The sequence below is a fragment of the Gobius niger genome, assembly GCF_951799975.1.
Source record: "Gobius niger genome assembly, chromosome: 22".
NCBI lineage: Eukaryota > Metazoa > Chordata > Actinopteri > Gobiiformes > Gobiidae > Gobius > Gobius niger.
The window spans coordinates 12,713,503-12,732,637 of NC_136873.1; the positions used below are offsets into that span (position 1 = coordinate 12,713,503).

General features: G+C 33.9%; 1 protein-coding gene across 1 annotated transcript in view; it reads right to left on the reverse strand.

The window, feature by feature from the left end:
• LOC306981505 (neural cell adhesion molecule L1.1-like) overlaps nucleotides 1–17,735 on the reverse strand; it is a gene marked incomplete at its 5' end in the record, with an annotated part of 71,120 nt that extends 53,385 nt beyond the window's left edge. The window contains 4 exons of the mRNA XM_079581113.1: nucleotides 352–474; nucleotides 9,545–9,714; nucleotides 12,815–12,917; nucleotides 17,624–17,735. Of these exons, the coding sequence (XP_079437239.1) occupies nucleotides 352–474; nucleotides 9,545–9,714; nucleotides 12,815–12,917; nucleotides 17,624–17,735 (508 nt within the window). The remainder of the gene's footprint in view (nucleotides 1–351; nucleotides 475–9,544; nucleotides 9,715–12,814; nucleotides 12,918–17,623) is intronic.
• Nucleotides 17,736–19,135: the final 1,400 nt, after the last annotated feature.

A 19,135-nucleotide genomic window follows, 5' to 3' on the forward strand; every position in this document is an offset into this window, starting at 1 on the left:
AGCACTTACTTACATGGAAGTCCCTGAGTCCTGGGCACATGATGTTTGCATGACACTACATTCACTTTCGAATAATTATTCTTTTCATTCGCTTTTCATCCTGATCTTTGATAGTATTTTATTTCAGTTTTTTAATAGTATTTTATTGTGTCTTTTCTCTCTCGTGGCTAAACACAGAGAGCACGAGAACGAGGAGAACGGGACATGTAGAAAAAAGCTTTTTACAGCGGGTAATATTTCAAATGTCCTGCCGTTAAAAATAAGTCCTGGAGAGTAATTAAACTAAACTGTGGGGCCTAATGTCGGCCGCCTGAGCCTGAGTCGATGCGTCCAGAGCAGCTGATGACTCACTCTTGTCCATCCAGTGAATGTGTGGAGGTGTGGAGCTCTCCGGGGGGCTGCAGGACAGCACCAGGCTCTCCCCCTCGAAGGCGTTCTTGTTCACCTTCTGCTGCTTCAGGAGCACCGGGTGACCTGTCACAAAACACACACACACAGGAGTCAGGACGAAGCTCCAAGGAAAAGACGTTTCACCCTTTAACTCCCACCTGAACCGAGCACATTTTCTCCAGTTTGGCTTTACCCCAATCCAAAAGCTTCTGGGAAAAAGGTGTGAAAGTAGCAACAAAACTGAGACAAAAACAATGACGGAAATGTGACAGAAAAGTGAGAAAACATTGACAAAAAAAGAGACGAAAAATTGATGAAAAGGTGGCAAAAATGTCACGAAAATGTCACAAGAAATTGACAAAAAATTGACGAAAAAATGACAAAACTGTGATAAAAAATTGACGAAAAAAATGACATAAATGTGATAAAAATGTGTCAAAAAATTACAAAAAATGGACAAAAAATGACAAAAATGTGATAAGAAATGGTCGAAAAAACAAAACAAAAATTTGACAAAAAATGACCAAAAAAAATGACAAAAATGTGATAAAAATGTGATAAAAATTTGACAAAAATTTGACAAAAAATATGGTAAGAAAATGACAAAAATGTGAAAAAAATTTGACAAAAAAATGACAAAAAAATGACAAAAATGTGGTTAAAAAATGACAAAAATGTGACAAAAAATGTGATAAAAAATGACAAAAATGTGACAAAAATGTGACAAAAATTGGACAAAAAAATTACAAAAAATTACAAAAAATTGACAAAAATGTGGTAAAAAATGACAAAATGTGATAAAAATGTGATAAAAATTTGACAAAAAATTGACAAAAAATGTGACAAAAATGTGGTAAGAAAATGACAAAAATGTGATAAAAATTTGACCAAAAAAATTACAAAAATGACAAAAAATGACAAAAAAAGACACAAAAAAAGACAAAAAAGTGATAAAAAAGGACAAAAAAATTTGATAAAAAATTGACGAAAAAATGACAAAAATTTGACAAAAAATGACAAAAATATGATTTAAAAAATGACACAAAAGTTACAAAAATGAGTTGAACACCCAACAAAAAAATGATGGAAAAAAAATCTGATGACGTGAGGAAAAAGATCCTCTCAGCTCAGGCGAGGCGGGAGTTAAAAGGTTAATTATATCAACCTGCAGTCTGACAGCGAGTCAATAAGAGAGTCAGATTGATTTCTGTGTTCTGTAGTGGATCTAACGATGACGCATCTGCAGTGACACCCAAAGGACCCGTCGCCGTCGCACCACTGTCACGCGGTGATGACGGTTTCTGCGGCAACCGAGAAATGGGTCTCCATGGTTACGGGGGATGAGAGAAGCAGAGTCAGCCTGCGTCATACCAGAGTGACCCTCGCCGAGAATGAATCAGCAGTGTTTCCCCTCAGGCATCCTCTGTTACAAGTTTATTAACAGCCAAACCCACGCCTTCACCGAGCTTTTAGGCTCCCTGAAGGTGTGAAAATGACCTCTTTCTGACTGACCACTGTCTTCTATGCTACAAAAAGAAGAGCCGTGTTTTCCCGAACAAGATCATCTTCATCATGACAACGCACCATGTCCTGCTGTAAAGAAAACCTCTGCATCACTGCCTGCTCTGGACATAAAAGGAGAGAAACTCATGATGTGGACCCCCTCCGCCCCTGACCTCAACCCTATTGAGAACCTTTGGAGCCTCAAAAAAAAAATTTCTATGAGGGTGAGAGGCAGTTTTCATCCAAACAGCAGCTCTGGGAGGTTATTCTGACATCCTGCAAACAAATCCAAGCAGAAACTCTCCAAAAACTTACAAGTTTAATGGATTTTTAAAGAATTTTGAAGCTGCTATCACACAAGGGCTCCTAATGTAAAATATAACTTGACCTGGTAATATTTTTTTGGATTGAAATAGCTTTTGATTTCAGTAAGTATGACCTCCTTATGCTACAAATACAACAAATGACCATTTTCAGTTGATTACAAGCTTTAAAATGTATTGAAACGATGAGTTGCATAATAATTTGGAACAGTTGTAGTCACAGGAGGTTTGAAAAGGGGTGAAAATAGCAACAAAACTGAGACGAAAACAATGATGGAAATGTGACAAAAAAGGGAGAAAACGTTGTCGGAAAAACTAAAAATCGATGAAAAAGTGGCAAAAATTTCACGAAAATGTCACAAGAAATTGACAAAAAAATGACGAAAAAATGACAAAAATGTGACAAAAATGTGACAAAAATGTGACAAAAAAATTACAAAAATTTGACAAAAAATGACAAAATGAGACAAAAATGTGAAAATTAGACAAAATGTACAAAAAAAAGACATTTTTGTCATTTTTTCGTCATTTTTTTGTCAATTTCTTGTCAATTTCTTGTGACATTTTCGTGAAATTTTTGCCACTTTTTCATCGATTTTTAGTTTTTTCGACAACGTTTTCTCCCTTTTTTGTCACATTTCCGTCATTGTTTTCGTCTCAGTTTTGTTGCTATTTTCACCCCTTTTCAAACCTCCTGTGACTACAACTGTTCCAAATAATTATGCAACTCATTGTTTCAATACATTTTAAAGCTTGTAATTAACTGAAGATGGTCATTTGTTGAATTTGTAGCATTAGGAGGTCAGAAACTGTCCAAAAACTCACAAGCTTAATGGATTTTTTAAGAATTTTGAAGCTGCTATCACACAAGGGCTCCTATGGTAAAATATAACTTGACCTGTTCATATTTTTTTTGATTGAAATAGCTTTTGATTTCAGTAAATATGACCTCCTAATGCTACAAATTCAACAAATGACAATTTTCAGTTAAATACAAGCTTTAAAATGTATTGAAACGATGAATTGCATAATAATTTGGAACCGTTGTAGTCATAGGAGGTTTGAAAAGGGGTGAAAATAGCAACAAAACTGAGACGAAAACAATGATGGAAATGTGACAAAAAAGGGAGAAAACGTTGTCGAAAAAACTAAAAATCGATGAAAAAGTGGCAAAAATTTCACGAAAATGTCACAAGAAATGGACAAAAAAATGACGAAAAAATGACAAAAATGTGACAAAAAGTGACAAAAAGTGACAAAATGAGACAAAAATGTGATAAAAATGTGAAAATGAGACAAAATGTCAAAAAAAAAGACATTTTTGTCATTTTTTCGTCATTTTTTTGTCAATTTCTTGTGACATTTTCGTGAAATTTTTGCCACTTTTTCATCGATTTTTAGTTTTTTCGACAACGTTTTCTCCCTTTTTTGTCACATTTCCATCATTGTTTTCGTCTCAGTTTTGTTGCTATTTTCACCCCTTTTCAAACCTCCTGTGACTACAACTGTTCCAAATAATTATGCAACTCATCGTTTCAATACATTTTAAAGCTTGTAATTAACTGAAGATGGTCATTTGTTGAATTTGTAGCATTAGGAGGTCAGAAACTGTCCAAAAACTCACAAGCTTAATGGATTTTTTAAGAATTTTGAAGCTGTTATCACACAAGGGCTCCTAATGTAAAATATAACTTGACCTGGTAATATTTTTTTTGATTGAAATAGCTTTCGATTTCAGTAAATATGACCTCCTAATGCTACAAATACAACAGACCATTTTCAGTTCATTACAAGCTTTAAAATGTATTGAAACAATGAGTTGCATAATAATTTGGAACAGTTGTAGTCACAGGAGGTTTGAAAAGGGGTGAAAATAGCAACAAAACTGAGACGAAAACAATGATGGAAATGTGACAAAAAAGGGAGAAAACGTTGTCGAAAAAACTAAAAATCGATGAAAAAGTGGCAAAAATTTCACGAAAATGTCACAAGAAATTGACAAAAAAATGACGAAAAAATGACAAAAATGTGACAAAAATGTGACAAAAAAAATTACAAAAATTTGACAAAAAATGGCCAAAAAGTGACAAAATGAGACAAAAATGTGATAAAAATGTGAAAATGAGACAAAATGTCAAAAAAAAAGAATTTTTTGTCATTTTTTCGTCATTTTTTTGTCAATTTCTTGTGACATTTTCGTGACATTTTTGCCACTTTTTCATCGATTTTTAGTTTTTTCGACAACGTTTTCTCCCTTTTTTGTCCCATCATTGTTTTCGTCTCAGTTTTGTTGCTATTTTCACCACTTTTCAAACCTCCTGTGACTACAACTGTTCCAAATAATTATGCAACTCATCGTTTCAATACATTTTAAAGCTTGTAATTAACTGAAGACGGTCATTTGTTGAATTTGTAGCATTAGGAGGTCAGAAACTGTCCAAAAACTCACAAGCTTAATGGATTTTTTAAGAATTTTGAAGCTGTTATCACACAAGGGCTCCTATGGTAAAATATAACTTGACCTGTTAATATTTTTTTGGATTGAAATAGCTTTTGATTTCAGTAAATATGACCTCCTAATGCTACAAATACAACAAACGACCATTTTCAGTTAATTACAAGCTTTAAAATGTATTGAAACGATGAGTTGCATAATAATTTGGAACCGTTGTAGTCACAGGAGGTTTGAAAAGGGGTGAAAATAGCAACAAAACTGAGACGAAAACAATGATGGAAATGTGACAAAAAAGGGAGAAAACGTTGTCGAAAAAACTAAAAATCGATGAAAAAGTGGCAAAAATTTCACGAAAATGTCACAAGAAATTGACGAAAAAATGACGAAAAAATGTGACAAAAATGTGACAAAAATGTGACAAAAAAAATTACAAAAATTTGACAAAAAATGGCCAAAAAGTGACAAAATGAGACAAAAATGTGATAAAAATGTGAAAATGAGACAAATTGTCAAAAAAAAAGTCATTTTTGTCATTTTTTCGTCATTTTTTTGTCAATTTCTTGTGACATTTTCGTGAAATTTTTGCCACTTTTTCATCGTTTTTTAGCTTAATGGATTTTTAAAGAATTTTGAAGCTGCTATCACACAAGGGCTCCTATGATAAAATATAACTTGACCTGTTAATATTTTTTTGGATTGAAATAGCTTTTGATTTCAGTAAATATGACCTCCTAATGCTACAAATACAACAAATGACCATTTTCAGTTAAATACAAGCTTTAAAAAGTATTGAAACGATGAGTTGCATAATAATTTGGAACCGTTGTAGTCATAGGAGGTTTGAAAAGGGGTGAAAATAGCAACAAAACTGAGACGAAAACAATGATGGAAATGTGACAAAAAAGGGAGAAAACGTTGTCGAAAAAACTAAAAATCGATGAAAAAGTGGCAAAAATTTCACGAAAATGTCACAAGAAATTGACAAAAAATTGCAGAAAAAATTACAAAAATGTGATGAAAATGTGACAAAAAAAATGACAAAAATGTGACAAAAATGTGACAAAAAAATTACAAAAATTTGACAAAAAATGACAAAAAAATGACAAAAAGTGACAAAAATTTGATAAAATTGTGAAAATGAGACAAAATGTCAAAAAAAATGACATTTTTGTCATTTTTTTGTCATTTTTTTGTCATTTTTTTGTCATTTTTTTGTCATTTTTTTGTCAATTTCTTGTGACATTTTCGTGAAATTTTTGCCACTTTTTCATCGATTTTTAGTTTTTTCGACAACGTTTTCTCCCTTTTTTGTCACATTTCCATCGTTGTTTTCGTCTCAGTTTTGTTGCTATTTTCACCACTTTTCAAACCTCCTGTGACTACAACTGTTCCAAATAATTATGCAACTCATCGTTTCAATACATTTTAAAGCTTGTAATTAACTGAAGATGGTCATTTGTTGAATTTGTAGCATTAGGAGGTCAGAAACTGTCCAAAAACTCACAAGCTTAATGGATTTTTTAAGAATTTTGAAGCTGTTATCACACAAGGGCTCCTATGGTAAAATATAACTTGACCTGTTAATATTTTTTTTATTGAAATAGCTTTTGATTTCAGTAAATATGACCTCCTTATGCTACAAATACAACAAATGACCATTTTCAGTTAATTACAAGCTTTAAAATGTATTGAAACGATGAGTTGCATAATCATTTGGAACCGTTGTCACAGGAGGTTTGAAAAGGGGTGAAAATAGCAACAAAACTGAGACGAAAACAATGATGGAAATGTGACAAAAAAGGGAGAAAACGTTGTCGAAAAAACTAAAAATCGATGAAAAAGTGGCAAAAATGTCACGAAAATGACACAAGAAATTGACAAAAAAATGACGAAAAAATGACAAAAATGTGACAAAAATGTGACAAAAAAATTACAAAAAATTGACAAAAAATTACCAAAAAATGACAAAATGAGACAAAAATGTGATAAAAATGTGAAAATGAGACAAAATGTCAAAAAAAAAAGACATTTTTGTCATTTTTTCGTCATTTTTTTGTCAATTTCTTGTGACATTTTCGTGAAATTTTTGCCACTTTTTCATCGATTTTTAGTTTTTTCGACAACGTTTTCTCCCTTTTTTGTCCCATCATTGTTTTTGTCTCAGTTTTGTTGCTATTTTCACCACTTTTCAAACCTCCTGTGACTACAACTGTTCCAAATAATTATGCAACTCATTGTTTCAATACATTTTAAAGCTTGTAATTAACTGAAGATGGTCATTTGTTGAATTTGTAGCATTAGGAGGTCAGAAACTGTCCAAAAACTCACAAGTTTAATGGATTTTTTAAGAATTTTGAAGCTGTTATCACACAAGGGCTCCTATGGTAAAATATAACTTGACCTGTTAATATTTTTTTGATTGAAATAGCTTCTGATTTCAGTAAATATGACCTCCTAATGCTACAAATACAACAAATGACCATTTTCAGTTAAATACAAGCTTTAAAATGTATTGAAACGATGAGTTGCATAATAATTTGGAACCGTTGTCACAGGAGGTTTGAAAAGTGGTGAAAATAGCAACAAAACTGAGACGAAAACAATGATGGAAATGTGACAAAAAAGGGAGAAAACGTTGTCGAAAAAACTAAAAATCGATGAAAAAGTGGCAAAAATTTCACGAAAATGTCACAAGAAATTGACAAAAAAATGACGAAAAAATGACAAAAATGTGACAAAAATGTGACAAAAAAAATTACAAAAAATTGACAAAAAATGACCAAAAAATTACAAAAATTGACAAAAAGTGACAAAATGAGACAAAAATGTGATAAAAATGTGAAAATGAGACAAAATGTCCAAAAAAAATGACATTTTTGTCATTTTTTCGTCATTTTTTTGTCAATTTCTTGTGACATTTTCGTGAAATTTTTGCCACTTTTTCATCGATTTTTAGTTTTTTCGACAACGTTTTCTCCCTTTTTTGTCACATTTCCATCATTGTTTTCGTCTCAGTTTTGTTGCTATTTTCACCACTTTTCAAACCTCCTGTGACTACAACTGTTCCAAATAATTATGCAACTCATTGTTTCAATACATTTTAAAGCTTGTAATTAACTGAAGATGGTCATTTGTTGAATTTGTAGCATTAGGAGGTCAGAAACTGTCCAAAAACTCACAAGCTTAATGGATTTTTTAAGAATTTTGAAGCTGTTATCACACAAGGGCTCCTATGGTAAAATATAACTTGACCTGTTAATATTTTTTTGATTGAAATAGCTTCTGATTTCAGTAAATATGACCTCCTAATGCTACAAATACAACAAATGACCATTTTCAGTTAAATACAAGCTTTAAAATGTATTGAAACGATGAGTTGCATAATTATTTGGAACAGTTGTAGTCATAGGAGGTTTGAAAAGGGGTGAAAATAGCAATTAAAATTGAGACGAAAACAATGATGGAAATGTGACAAAAAAGGGAGAAAACGTTGTCGAAAAAACGATGAAAAAGTGGCAAAAATTTCACGAAAATGTCACAAGAAATTGACAAAAAAATGAAGAAAAAATGACGAAAAAATGACAAAAATGTGACAAAAATGTGACAAAAAAAATTACAAAAATTTGACAAAAAATGACCAAAAAATGACAAAAAATTGACAAAATGAGACAAAAATGTGATAAAAATGTGAAAATGAGACAAAATGTCAAAAAAAATGACATTTTTGTCATTTTTTTGTCAATTTCTTGTGACATTTTCGTGAAATTTTTGCCACTTTTTCATCGATCTTTAGTTTTTTCGACAACGTTTTCTCCCTTTTTTGTCACATTTCCATCTTTGTTTTCGTCTCAGTTTTGTTGCTATTTTCACCCCTTTTCAAACCTCCTGTGACTACAACTGTTCAAAATAATTATGCAACTCATTGTTTCAATACATTTTAAAGCTTGTAATTAACTGAAGATGGTCATTTGTTGAATTTGTAGCATTAGGAGGTCAGAAACTGTCCAAAAACTCACAAGCTTAATGGATTTTTTAAGAATTTTGAAGCTGTTATCACACAAGGGCTCCTATTGTACAATATAACTTGACCTGTTAATATTTTTTTGATTGAAATAGCTTCTGATTTCAGTAAATATGACCTCCTAATGCTACAAATACAACAAACGACCATTTTCAGTTAAATACAAGCTTTAAAATGTATTGAAACGATGAGTTGCATAATAATTTGGAACCGTTGTAGTCACAGGAGGTTTGAAAAGTGGCTAAATCTGTGTCAAAGTTCCCGTTTGTTTACTTCCTGCACGTGAGTTTTAATTTACACCAGTATGAGACAAATTCCTAACATGGGGAATATTTCTACTGCTATAGTTTCTAATAAAAGCCATGACAACGCCCCATGTCCTGCTGTAAAGAATACCTCTGCATCACTGGCTGCTATGGGCATAAAAGGAGAGAAACCCATGATGTGGACCCCCTCCTCCCCAGACCTCAACCCTATTGAGAACCTTTGGAGCCTCAGCAAAAAATACTTCTATGAGGGTGGGAGGCAGTTTTCATCCAAACAGCAGCTCTGGGAGGCTATTCTGACATCCTGCAAAGAAATCCAAGCAGAAACTGTCATAGGAGATTTGAAAAGTGGCTAAATCTGTGTCAAAGTTCCCGTTTGTTTACTTCCTGCACGTGAGTTTTCATTTACACCAGTATGAGACAAATTCCTAACATGGGGAATATTTCTACTGCTATAGTTTCTAATAAAAGCCCCGGCCTGTTTTAGAGACCGGCTTTAATTTGCCTCAGCCAGCCGCAAACCCTCTGATAGAGACCCAGCCGCTAATGGAATACAGGCCAGTGTTAGAGAATTTACGTCGCTCACGTTCTACGATGACGTGCACCGTCTGCGAGACGGCCGTGCCCAGAGTGTTGGAGGCCAGGCAGCGATACGATCCGTGGTACTGGTCCAGGCTGTCGTTCTTATCGGCTCTGATCGTCCCCTCTCCGACCAGGTCCAGGTCCATGGGCTCCCCGTCCTTCACCCAGCGGAAACTGCGGAGAGAAAACAGGGAGGGCCTTAAATGCTGATTTTGGCTCCTCTTGTCATAAACTGTGGAACTCCCTGATAAATATTAACCCCTTAACTCCCACCTGAACCGAGCACATTTTCTCCAGTTTGGCTTTACCCCCCAGTCCGAAAGCTTCTAGAAAAAGGTGTGAAAATAGCAACAAAACTGAGATGAAAACAATGATGGAAATGTGACAAAAAAGTGAGAAAACATTGATGAAAAAGTGGCAAAAATGTCACAAAAATGTCACAAGAAATTGACAAAAAATTTACGAAAAAATGACAAAAATGCGACAAAATTGTGACAAAAATGTGACAAAAAATGACAAAAAATGCGACAAAAAAAAGAAAAAAAAATGATTAAAAAATGACAAAAAAAGAAAAAAAAATGACAAAAATGCGACAAAAAAAAGAAAAAAAAAGGATTAAAAAATGACAAAAAAATGACAAAAATGCGATAAAAATTTGACCAAAAAAATGACAAAAATGTGACAAAAAATGACAAAAATTTGCTTAAAAAAATGAGACAAAAAAAATTACAAAAAAATTACAAAAATGTGACAAAAATGTGACAAAAATGTGACAAAAATGTGACAAATAATGACAAAAAATGACAAAAATGTGACAAAAAAATAACACAAATTTGATTAAAAAAATGACGAGAAAATGACAAAAAATGTGATAAATATTTGACAAAAAATTTGACAAAAAATTGACAAAAAATTGACAAAAATGTGACAAAAAATGACAAAAAAGTTACAAAAATGAGTTGAACAAAAAAATGATGGGAAAAAAAAATCTGATGACGTGAGGAAAAAGATCCTCTCGAAAAAGATCCTCTCGGTTCAGGCGGGAGTTAAGAGGTTAAAAATAAATATGAGGAAAATCCAAACACTCATAGGAAAATTAAATAACAGTAGCCCCTCGAGAGGTGCTCCAGGCATGTCCTATTTGGGAGGAGGCCTCGTGGACGACCCTGGACACTCTGGTGGGATATGTCTCTGTGACCTCTCATGTACTAAATGCCATAAAAACACAGGCTTACATGAGCATGGCAGTTTAGCAAATAAATATCTCAAATGTGACCAGGCTGGGGGAGGTGAAATATTTTAAACCACGCTAGTTTTTGTTTATTAGTCAAAAATTTGGAAGCATTTCCAGTATACTGACTGGCTCCAGAGCCTGTCAATCAAGCTCTGGAGCTCTGTGGAGGCTCCGCCCGCCCCGTGAGTGCAGGGCTTCCCGCCTTTTTGCCCTTTTAAGGAACAGGCTGTGTAGGAGGAGACAGAGCGGCCATTAAGAATCACACAGGACTCGGGAACGTTTACAATGAATGGGGCTGAATGCGACCCGCTCATCTTTATTATATTATATCTATGCCCTGAACGCATAATGAGGGCGTGGGCGGGGAGCGGAGGCAGAGCAGGGTTCACTACTGACCTCGTTTATGTTAACTTTACTCTGAAAGTGGCCCTGAAAGTCAAAGACCAGCCCGGCGGAGTCACACCGTCCCTCCCCGAGCCCGTCATCGAGCAGTAACCCTCTGTGTGTTTGCTTGTTGCTGTGATCTCGTTAAAGGGACGTTTGTTGCCGCGACAACGGAGCGACCGAGGAAGCGCACAGCGAACCTCCGGACACAGATATGCTTTTAAAAAAATCTAATTAACATCATCGACGACGGAAGACCCGGATAAGAAAAAGAAACGATCAACAACAACCTGTGCTTATATTAATAATGAAACTGCAAATCTGATTGATGATGTTTGATGAAGCCTTTCCACCTTCACCAGCTGGTTTATTTCAACATTTCTACATTCGGTTCAGTAAAAGACAAGAGAAAGTGTCATTTGTGGCTCTGGAACATGCAGAGTTTGGAACATGCTCCTGGACTAAAGCTGGGCTTAAACAGTGACAGGTTTGGGACGATTTTGAACAAATGTGAGGAGAGGCTTATAGTAGCTTATAACAATCAAGTCCGAGCCTAAAGGGATATTTAAGGATTTTTTTTACATTTCCTAGTTATCCAGAGTGTTGCTGATTTCTGGAGATATTTTTTTCTAGAATAATTTTAACCATTTTGCATTTAAAATACCTTGTATTTGAGCCGCATCAGCTTTGTGGTTGTATAAGCTACGCGGTGGCGGGGTGATCTGCTAGAAATTTTTTTCTGAATTTTTGTCACATTTTTGTCAAATTTTTGTCAATTTTTTGTTGAATTTTTGTTTAATTTTTGTTGAATTTTTGTCACATTTTTGTCAAATTTTTGTCAAATTTTTGTCAATTTTTTGTTGAATTTTTGTTGAATTTTTTGTTGAATTTTTGTCAATTTTTTGTCAATTTTTTGTTAAATTTTTATAGAATTTTTGTTGAATTTTTGTCAAATTATTCTTGAATTTTTGTCACATTTTTTGTCAAATTTTTGTCCAATTTTTGTCAAATTTTTGTTGAATTTTTGTTGAATTTTTGTTGAATTTTTGTCACTTTTTTGTTGATTTTTTGTCACATTTTTGTTGAATTTTTGTCACATTTTTGTTGAATTTTTGTCACATTTTTGTTGAATTTTTGTCAAATAAATGTTCAGTTTTTGTCAGTTTTTTTGTTGCGTTTCCCTCCTTGTTTTCTTCTCATTTTTTTGTGGCTGTTTTGTGGCTTTTTTCCCAAGAAGCTTTTTGATTAGGGTAAAGCCAAACTGGAGAAAATGGGATCCGTTCAGGTGGGAGTTAAGAGGTTAATAACCCTTTAAGACCCTTTATCTTATTTTATTTTATTTTATTTTATTTATACATATATGTATATGGTTAGTCTGGTGTTATAAGTGATTTGCCTCAGGTGCTCTGTGGAGCGGGTCACACTGTTTTTAATGCAGGCTAGCTGATACCATAGACATGCACTAGCCTTGCATTAGCCTAGCGCCACGAAACTCTTCAAATATAAGAACTGCATGAATTACAAAAAAATTTATCTCCAGAAATCAGCAACACTCTGGATAACTAGGAAATGAGGCACTATTTCAAAAATTCTGAAATATCCCTTTAAAGTAATAACACAACAGTAATGAAAGTATTGCGAGATCCCGGTACGTACGTGGGGGTGGGGTTTCCGCTGGCCTCGCACGGCAGGTTGACGTCGTCTTGGGAAAAGGCCGTCAGCGACTCGGGCGTCTCCAGCAGCACCGGAGGCTGAGGAACTGAACACACGGGGCAACAGTCACACCCTCTGATCAGATCATCGAGTCACAAACACACAAGGGTTTAACCTCTTACCACCCGCCTAAACCGAACGCATGCTGCCCTCTGTGGCTATAGGCCTGTGTAGCACGTCATTTGAAAGCTAAGACCTGCAAAACTGATCTTTTTCCTCGCGTTGTTGCTGTGTTGTGTCACCTTTTTATGCTTTTCCCATTTTTGTCACTTTTTGAAAGAGAAAACATTGGCAAAAAAGTGACGAAAAATGGATGAAAAAGTGGCAAAAATGTCACAAAAAGGTCACAAGAAATTGACGAAAAATTGACGAAAATTGATGAAAAAATTACAAAAATTTGACAAAAATTTGACCAAAAAATGACAAAAATATGACAAAAATTTGATAAAAAATTCATGAAAAATTACAAAAAAATTACAAAAAAATTACAAAAAAATTACAAAAAATTGATAAAAAATTCATGAAGAAATTACAAAAATGTGACAAAAATTTGAGAAAAAATGACAAAAAATTGATAAAAATGTAATAAAAATTTGACCAAAAAAATTACAAAAAATTGACGAAAATGTGAAAAAAAATACAAAAATGTGATCAAAATTTCACAAACAAAAGTACAAATATTTGACCAAAAATTGACGAAAAAATGACACAAATGTGACAAAAAATTGACCAAAAAATGACAAAAATATGATAAAAAAAAATTACCTAAAAATTTATACAAATTCATGAAGAAATTACAAAAATATGACGAAAAAATGAATTTTTTTAAATAAAAAATGCATTTAAAAAATGACAAAAAAATGATAAAACATTTACAAAAAATTGACAAAAATGTGACAAAAATTTGACAAAAATGTGGAAAAAAAATACAAAAATGTGATCAAAATTTCACCCAAAAAAATACAAATATTTGACTAAAAAATGACTAAAAAGTCACAAAAATGAGTTGAATCCCCAACAAAAAATGATGGAAAAAGAATCTGATGATGTGAGGAAAAAAGATCCTCTCGGTTCAGGCGGGAGTTAAGAGGTTAACAACTTAAACCAGAATATTCCTCCTGGTTGAAGTTATTATTATAAACTAAATAAAACAGGATTATTATCGTGAATAAACAGCTTGAATCAAACACACGAGTCACGTCTAGGTAGGAAAGTTACTTACTGTCCAGAACTGTGTCTATTTGTCCAAATGAAGCAGAGGAAACGAGAGAGAGAGGCCGAGGTTAGTGCGATCATGCAGAGAAAACACACAAACACATTTGTAAAGTCGCCTTAGCGAGTCAGACAGTTTACAGGATGGACTCTCCAGATATCCTGAAATATCCCTTTAATACAGAGACTGCAGTTATGCGTTAGACCTGAGGTGGCAGTAGCGAGCATAAAATGACCAACTTGCATCTCGACTCTTTACTATGTGTGCAATATGGAGCTACAATGTGATGATTGATACTAGGATGTATTCTCTAGATATTTGGATGGTAACTGTATCAATTACTCTCAAATGAATGTGAAACTTTACCAGAATACAGTTACTTAAAATGAGTATTCTAAATACGTAGTCTGAATACAATAATCCGCGCTTTGTGTCCAGGTTACTTTGTCTGGTGTAAACGTGCTGCATACAAGAAGCTCATCTTTCAGACCCGGAGCCGAGACAAATCTACCGTGAAAAGTGAATCCACCGTGATAGTGCGCCCTCTGCTGGTAAAGACAGATACACGACGGTATTTAGCTCATGTTTTACAGTTGTATCGTTGGGATTATTTTGTGTAGTTTAGAATGTGTTGACATGTAGCTTAGTTTAGGCTACACGTACTATTATTTGGGTTATTTTATGAAATTAAAAGTGTATGTTTTACTCCTTTCATTGTATTTTGTAGGACAGAGCCTTCATTTGTTCATTTGTTCATGTGTTCAACAAGGGACAGAGACAATATTTTGGAACAAAATCACATTTGTATTGTGGTAACGGCCATTGCTGTAATCAGTAAACAAAGGAGAGAAATCGGGTTAATAATGTTAACTTGCAGATGCAATAACAAAGTGAAAAATATAATTTGTACCGTCAGGGTCTTCCCTGTTTCCTAAATTTAGCAACATCTTTCTGTCAACTTCACTAAAACAAAAGATCAACACTGATGTCATTAATGTGGAAAAATCAAATGTTGTAATTCTGGGCTAATAATGATAATAATAATAATAATAATAATAATGTCAAAACTAGTCTGGAATGACATATACAGGCAACTATGTGCCATTAATAATGGTGCCATAACTTTTTTTTTAATTTATTTATTTTTTATTCAGTACTAAGTAACGTGTTTACCTTAATAAATCCTTTCCGTAGTCCCTGTGGGGGTGATACAAGTGTTTATGGGATGATTGGAGGGTCTTTCATCTCCCCCTGGTGTCTCTGACCAGAAAACCATGTTTGCAACTTGACTGCCACCGGACCGGAGAAAGCAATACACACTAATGGACTCACGAAGAAGAAGCTAACAGGCTAACGGGCAAAGCTAGCTGAGGGCTAACGTCACTTTAAACAGTATTTACAGCCAAGTTTGAGTGAAAAAAAATATTTCCATTGTATAATTGGATGCACAGTAACCCTCTCTCCCTTCGCCTTTCCTGTCAGCGTAGTATTTACCCTCCAAGACAATTAATAAGTTAAAAAATCGTAACTTGCTACGACACCTGCAGTTGCGCTTATGGCCTCTAGGGGGAAGAGTTACTTAGTACTGCTTTAAAACTCTCAACAGTGTCCAGGCCAAGATTCTTTACAATTAAAATATGCAAGAATTTGCCACAGAAAGTAAAAAGGACCCGTAATACATCATTATGAATAAATTATATATTTACTTTACAGCCTGCAATTGCATGTTTTGGGGTATCATGTAATGGGATTATTTATTGTTTTTACTGATTTACAACTAGCATAAACGCTATTTTAAGCAGAAAATTAATGTGTCTTATCTTTATCAAACAACATTAATGTGTCATGTTTTCTTTATCAAACAACAGAAGCATCTACGATTTTAAAATTGGTTCATAAGAAATCAAAAAAATAAAATAACACAATCTTCCCGAGACCTAACACCGTCGTGTATCCGTCTTCACCAGGAGAGGGCGCACTCTCACGGTGGATTCGCTTCACGGTGTTTCTGTCTCGGCTCCGGGTCTGCAGCTTTCCCCTACTCCATCTTTTCCCCTCTCTTCACTGCTCGCCTCAGTCGTTCCTGGCTCTTGTGTTTGTTTGTCCCGTCCCGTCTTTAAGCCACACCCACAGACGACCACAGGGTCCTCGGCTGAAGGTCAGACTGAACCAGACTCGTCCATCCCTCCCCTGGGACGTCGCAAAACCCCTTAACTCCCACCTGAACCGAGCACATTTTCTCCAGTTTGGCTTTACCCCAATCCAAAAGCTTCTGGGAAAAAGGTGTGAAAATAGCGACAAAACTGAGATGAAAACAATGATGGAAATGTGACAAAAAAGTGAGAAAACTTTGACAAAAAAGTGACAAAAAAATGACAAAAAAATTATTAAAAATGAACAAAAAAATGATTAAAAAATGACCAGAAAAATAACTAAAAATGTGACAAAAATGTGACTGAAATGTGACAAAAAATGACCAAAAATTGATTTAAAAAAGACAAAAAAATTGACAAAAAATGACAAAAAAATTGATTTAAAGAAGACAAAAAATGTGACAAAAAATTACCAAAAAAATTACCAAAAAATTACAAAAAAGGCCAAAAAATGATATAAAAAAAATGACAATGTGACAAAAAAATTGACAAAAAATGACAAAAAAATGACAAAAAAATGACAAAAAAATGACAAAAAAATGACAAAAAAATGACAAAAAAATGACAAAAAAATGACAAAAAAGGCCAAAAAATGATTTAAAAAAAATGACAATGTGACAAAAATGTGACAAAAAATTTACAAAAAAATGACAAAAAATGTGACAAAAAAATTATTAAAAATGAACAAAAAATGATTAAAAAATGGCAATAAATGTGACAAAAAATGACCAGAAAAATAACTAAAAATGTGACAAAAATGTGACAAAAAATGACCAAAAATTGATTTAAAAAAGACAAAAAAATTGACAAAAAATGACAAAAAAATTGATTTAAAAAAGACAAAAAATGTGACAAAAAATTACCAAAAAAATGACAAAAAAATTACAAAAAAAGGCTAAAAAATGATTTTAAAAAAATGACAATGTGACAAAAATGTGACAAAAAATTTACAAAAAAATGACAAAAAATGTGACAAAAATGTGACAAAAAAATGATTTAAAAAGAGTCAATAAATGTGACAAAAACTGGCAAAATGAGTTGAACAACCCACAAAAAAAAGATGGAAAAAAATCTGATGACGTGAGGAAAAAGATCCATTTAGATGAGTTTTGTAGATCAAATGAGGCGTCACACTGGCCTACAGGATTTGGGTAAAGCAAAACTGGAGAAAATGCTCTCGGTTCAGGCGGGAGTTAAGAGGTTAACCCAAATCCTGACCCCGTCGTCAACCTGATTCAGTTTAGGTGATGTGTCTGCTGATAATTGACTTATTTATTTTCTTTAGCCTCCTTGATATTGACATTTAAAGCTAAAGTAAACTGACTATAATCCGTCACATCGTTTTAAGCTCTCGGGGTGTTTGCGTGAACCCGTGCTTGTACTCACAGTTTTTGGGGATGTGCAGCGACCCCTGAGCCAGGCGTAAACACAGAGGCAGGAGCAGGAGCGGGAGACAGTGCCCCCTATGGCCCCTCCAACAGAACTGCGGCGCACCCATCCTTCAATGTCCCATCCACAACGGCGCCGACGACGGGCTCGCGCTGGCTCATCAACGGGACAGAAGCGTCCGCCGTGGGCCTCCCGAGCGCAGGGTCTCGCTCTCGGAGATGGGACGCCTCAAAGCGGTCGCTCCAGCTGTGGACGAGAGGGAAGAGGAGGGAGAGGGGGTCAGGGGAGCCAGGTGTGATTCAAACCGCTCTGTTGTTACATCCAGAGTATAATATGGTACAAGGAAAAAGTTTAAACAACAAACAAATGTTAAACAGTGATTCTCTACTGGTGGGTCGGGACACACAAGTGGGTCATGGAACCATTTTCAGTGGGTCGAGAGTCTATAGGGAACTTTTATTCAGTATTTTCCATCTGAAACTGCACAGAAACATTAACTGTGTCTGTTAAAATGAATGTTATTGGGTTGATTTGATCATAATTTCAGTTTTAAAGGGAAATCTGCTTGTTCCACAAAAACGTTTACAAGCGAGTCACACACACAAGGGTTTGACCTCTTACCACCCGCCTAAACCGAATGCATGCTGTCCTCTTTCGCTATAGGCCTGTGTAACACCTCATTTGGAAGCTAAGACCCACAAAACAGATCTTTTTCCTTGCGTTGTTGCTGTGTTGTGTTACCTTTTTATGTTGAATTTTTGTAATTTTTTTGTTTAGTTTGTGTCACTTTTTTGTTGAATTTTTGTTGATTTTTTGTTGAATTTTTGTCACTTTTTTGTTGAATTTTTGTTGATTTTTTGTTGAATTTTTGTCACATTTTTGTTGAATTTTTGTCACTTTTTTGTTGAATTTTTGTCACATTTTTGTTGAATTTTTGTTGAGTTTTTGTCACATTTTTGTTGAATTTTTGTTGAATTTTTGTTGAGTTTTTGTCATTTTTTTGTTGAATTTTTGTCACTTTTTTGTTGAATTTTTGTCATTTTTTTGTTGAATTTTTGTCACTTTTTTGTTGAATTTTTGTCACTTTTTTGTTGAATTTTTGTCACTTTTTGTTGAATTTTTGTCACTTTTTGTTGAATTTTTGTCACTTTTTTGTTGAATTTTTGTCATTTTTTTGTTGAATTTTTGTCACTTTTTGTTGAATTTTTGTCACATTTTTGTTGAATTTTTGTCACTTTTTTGTTGAATTTTTGTCATTTTTTTGTTGAATTTTTGTCACTTTTTTGTTGAATTTTTGTCATTTTTTTGTTGAATTTTTGTCACTTTTTGTTGAATTTTTGTCACATTTTTGTTGATTTTTTGTCATTTATTTGTTGAGTTTTTGTCACTTTTTTGTTGAATTTTTGTGATTTTTTGTTGAGTTTTTGTCACTTTTTTGTTGAATTTTTCTCACTTTTTTGTTGAATTTTTCTCATTTTTTTGTTGATTTTTTGTCACATTTTTGTTGAA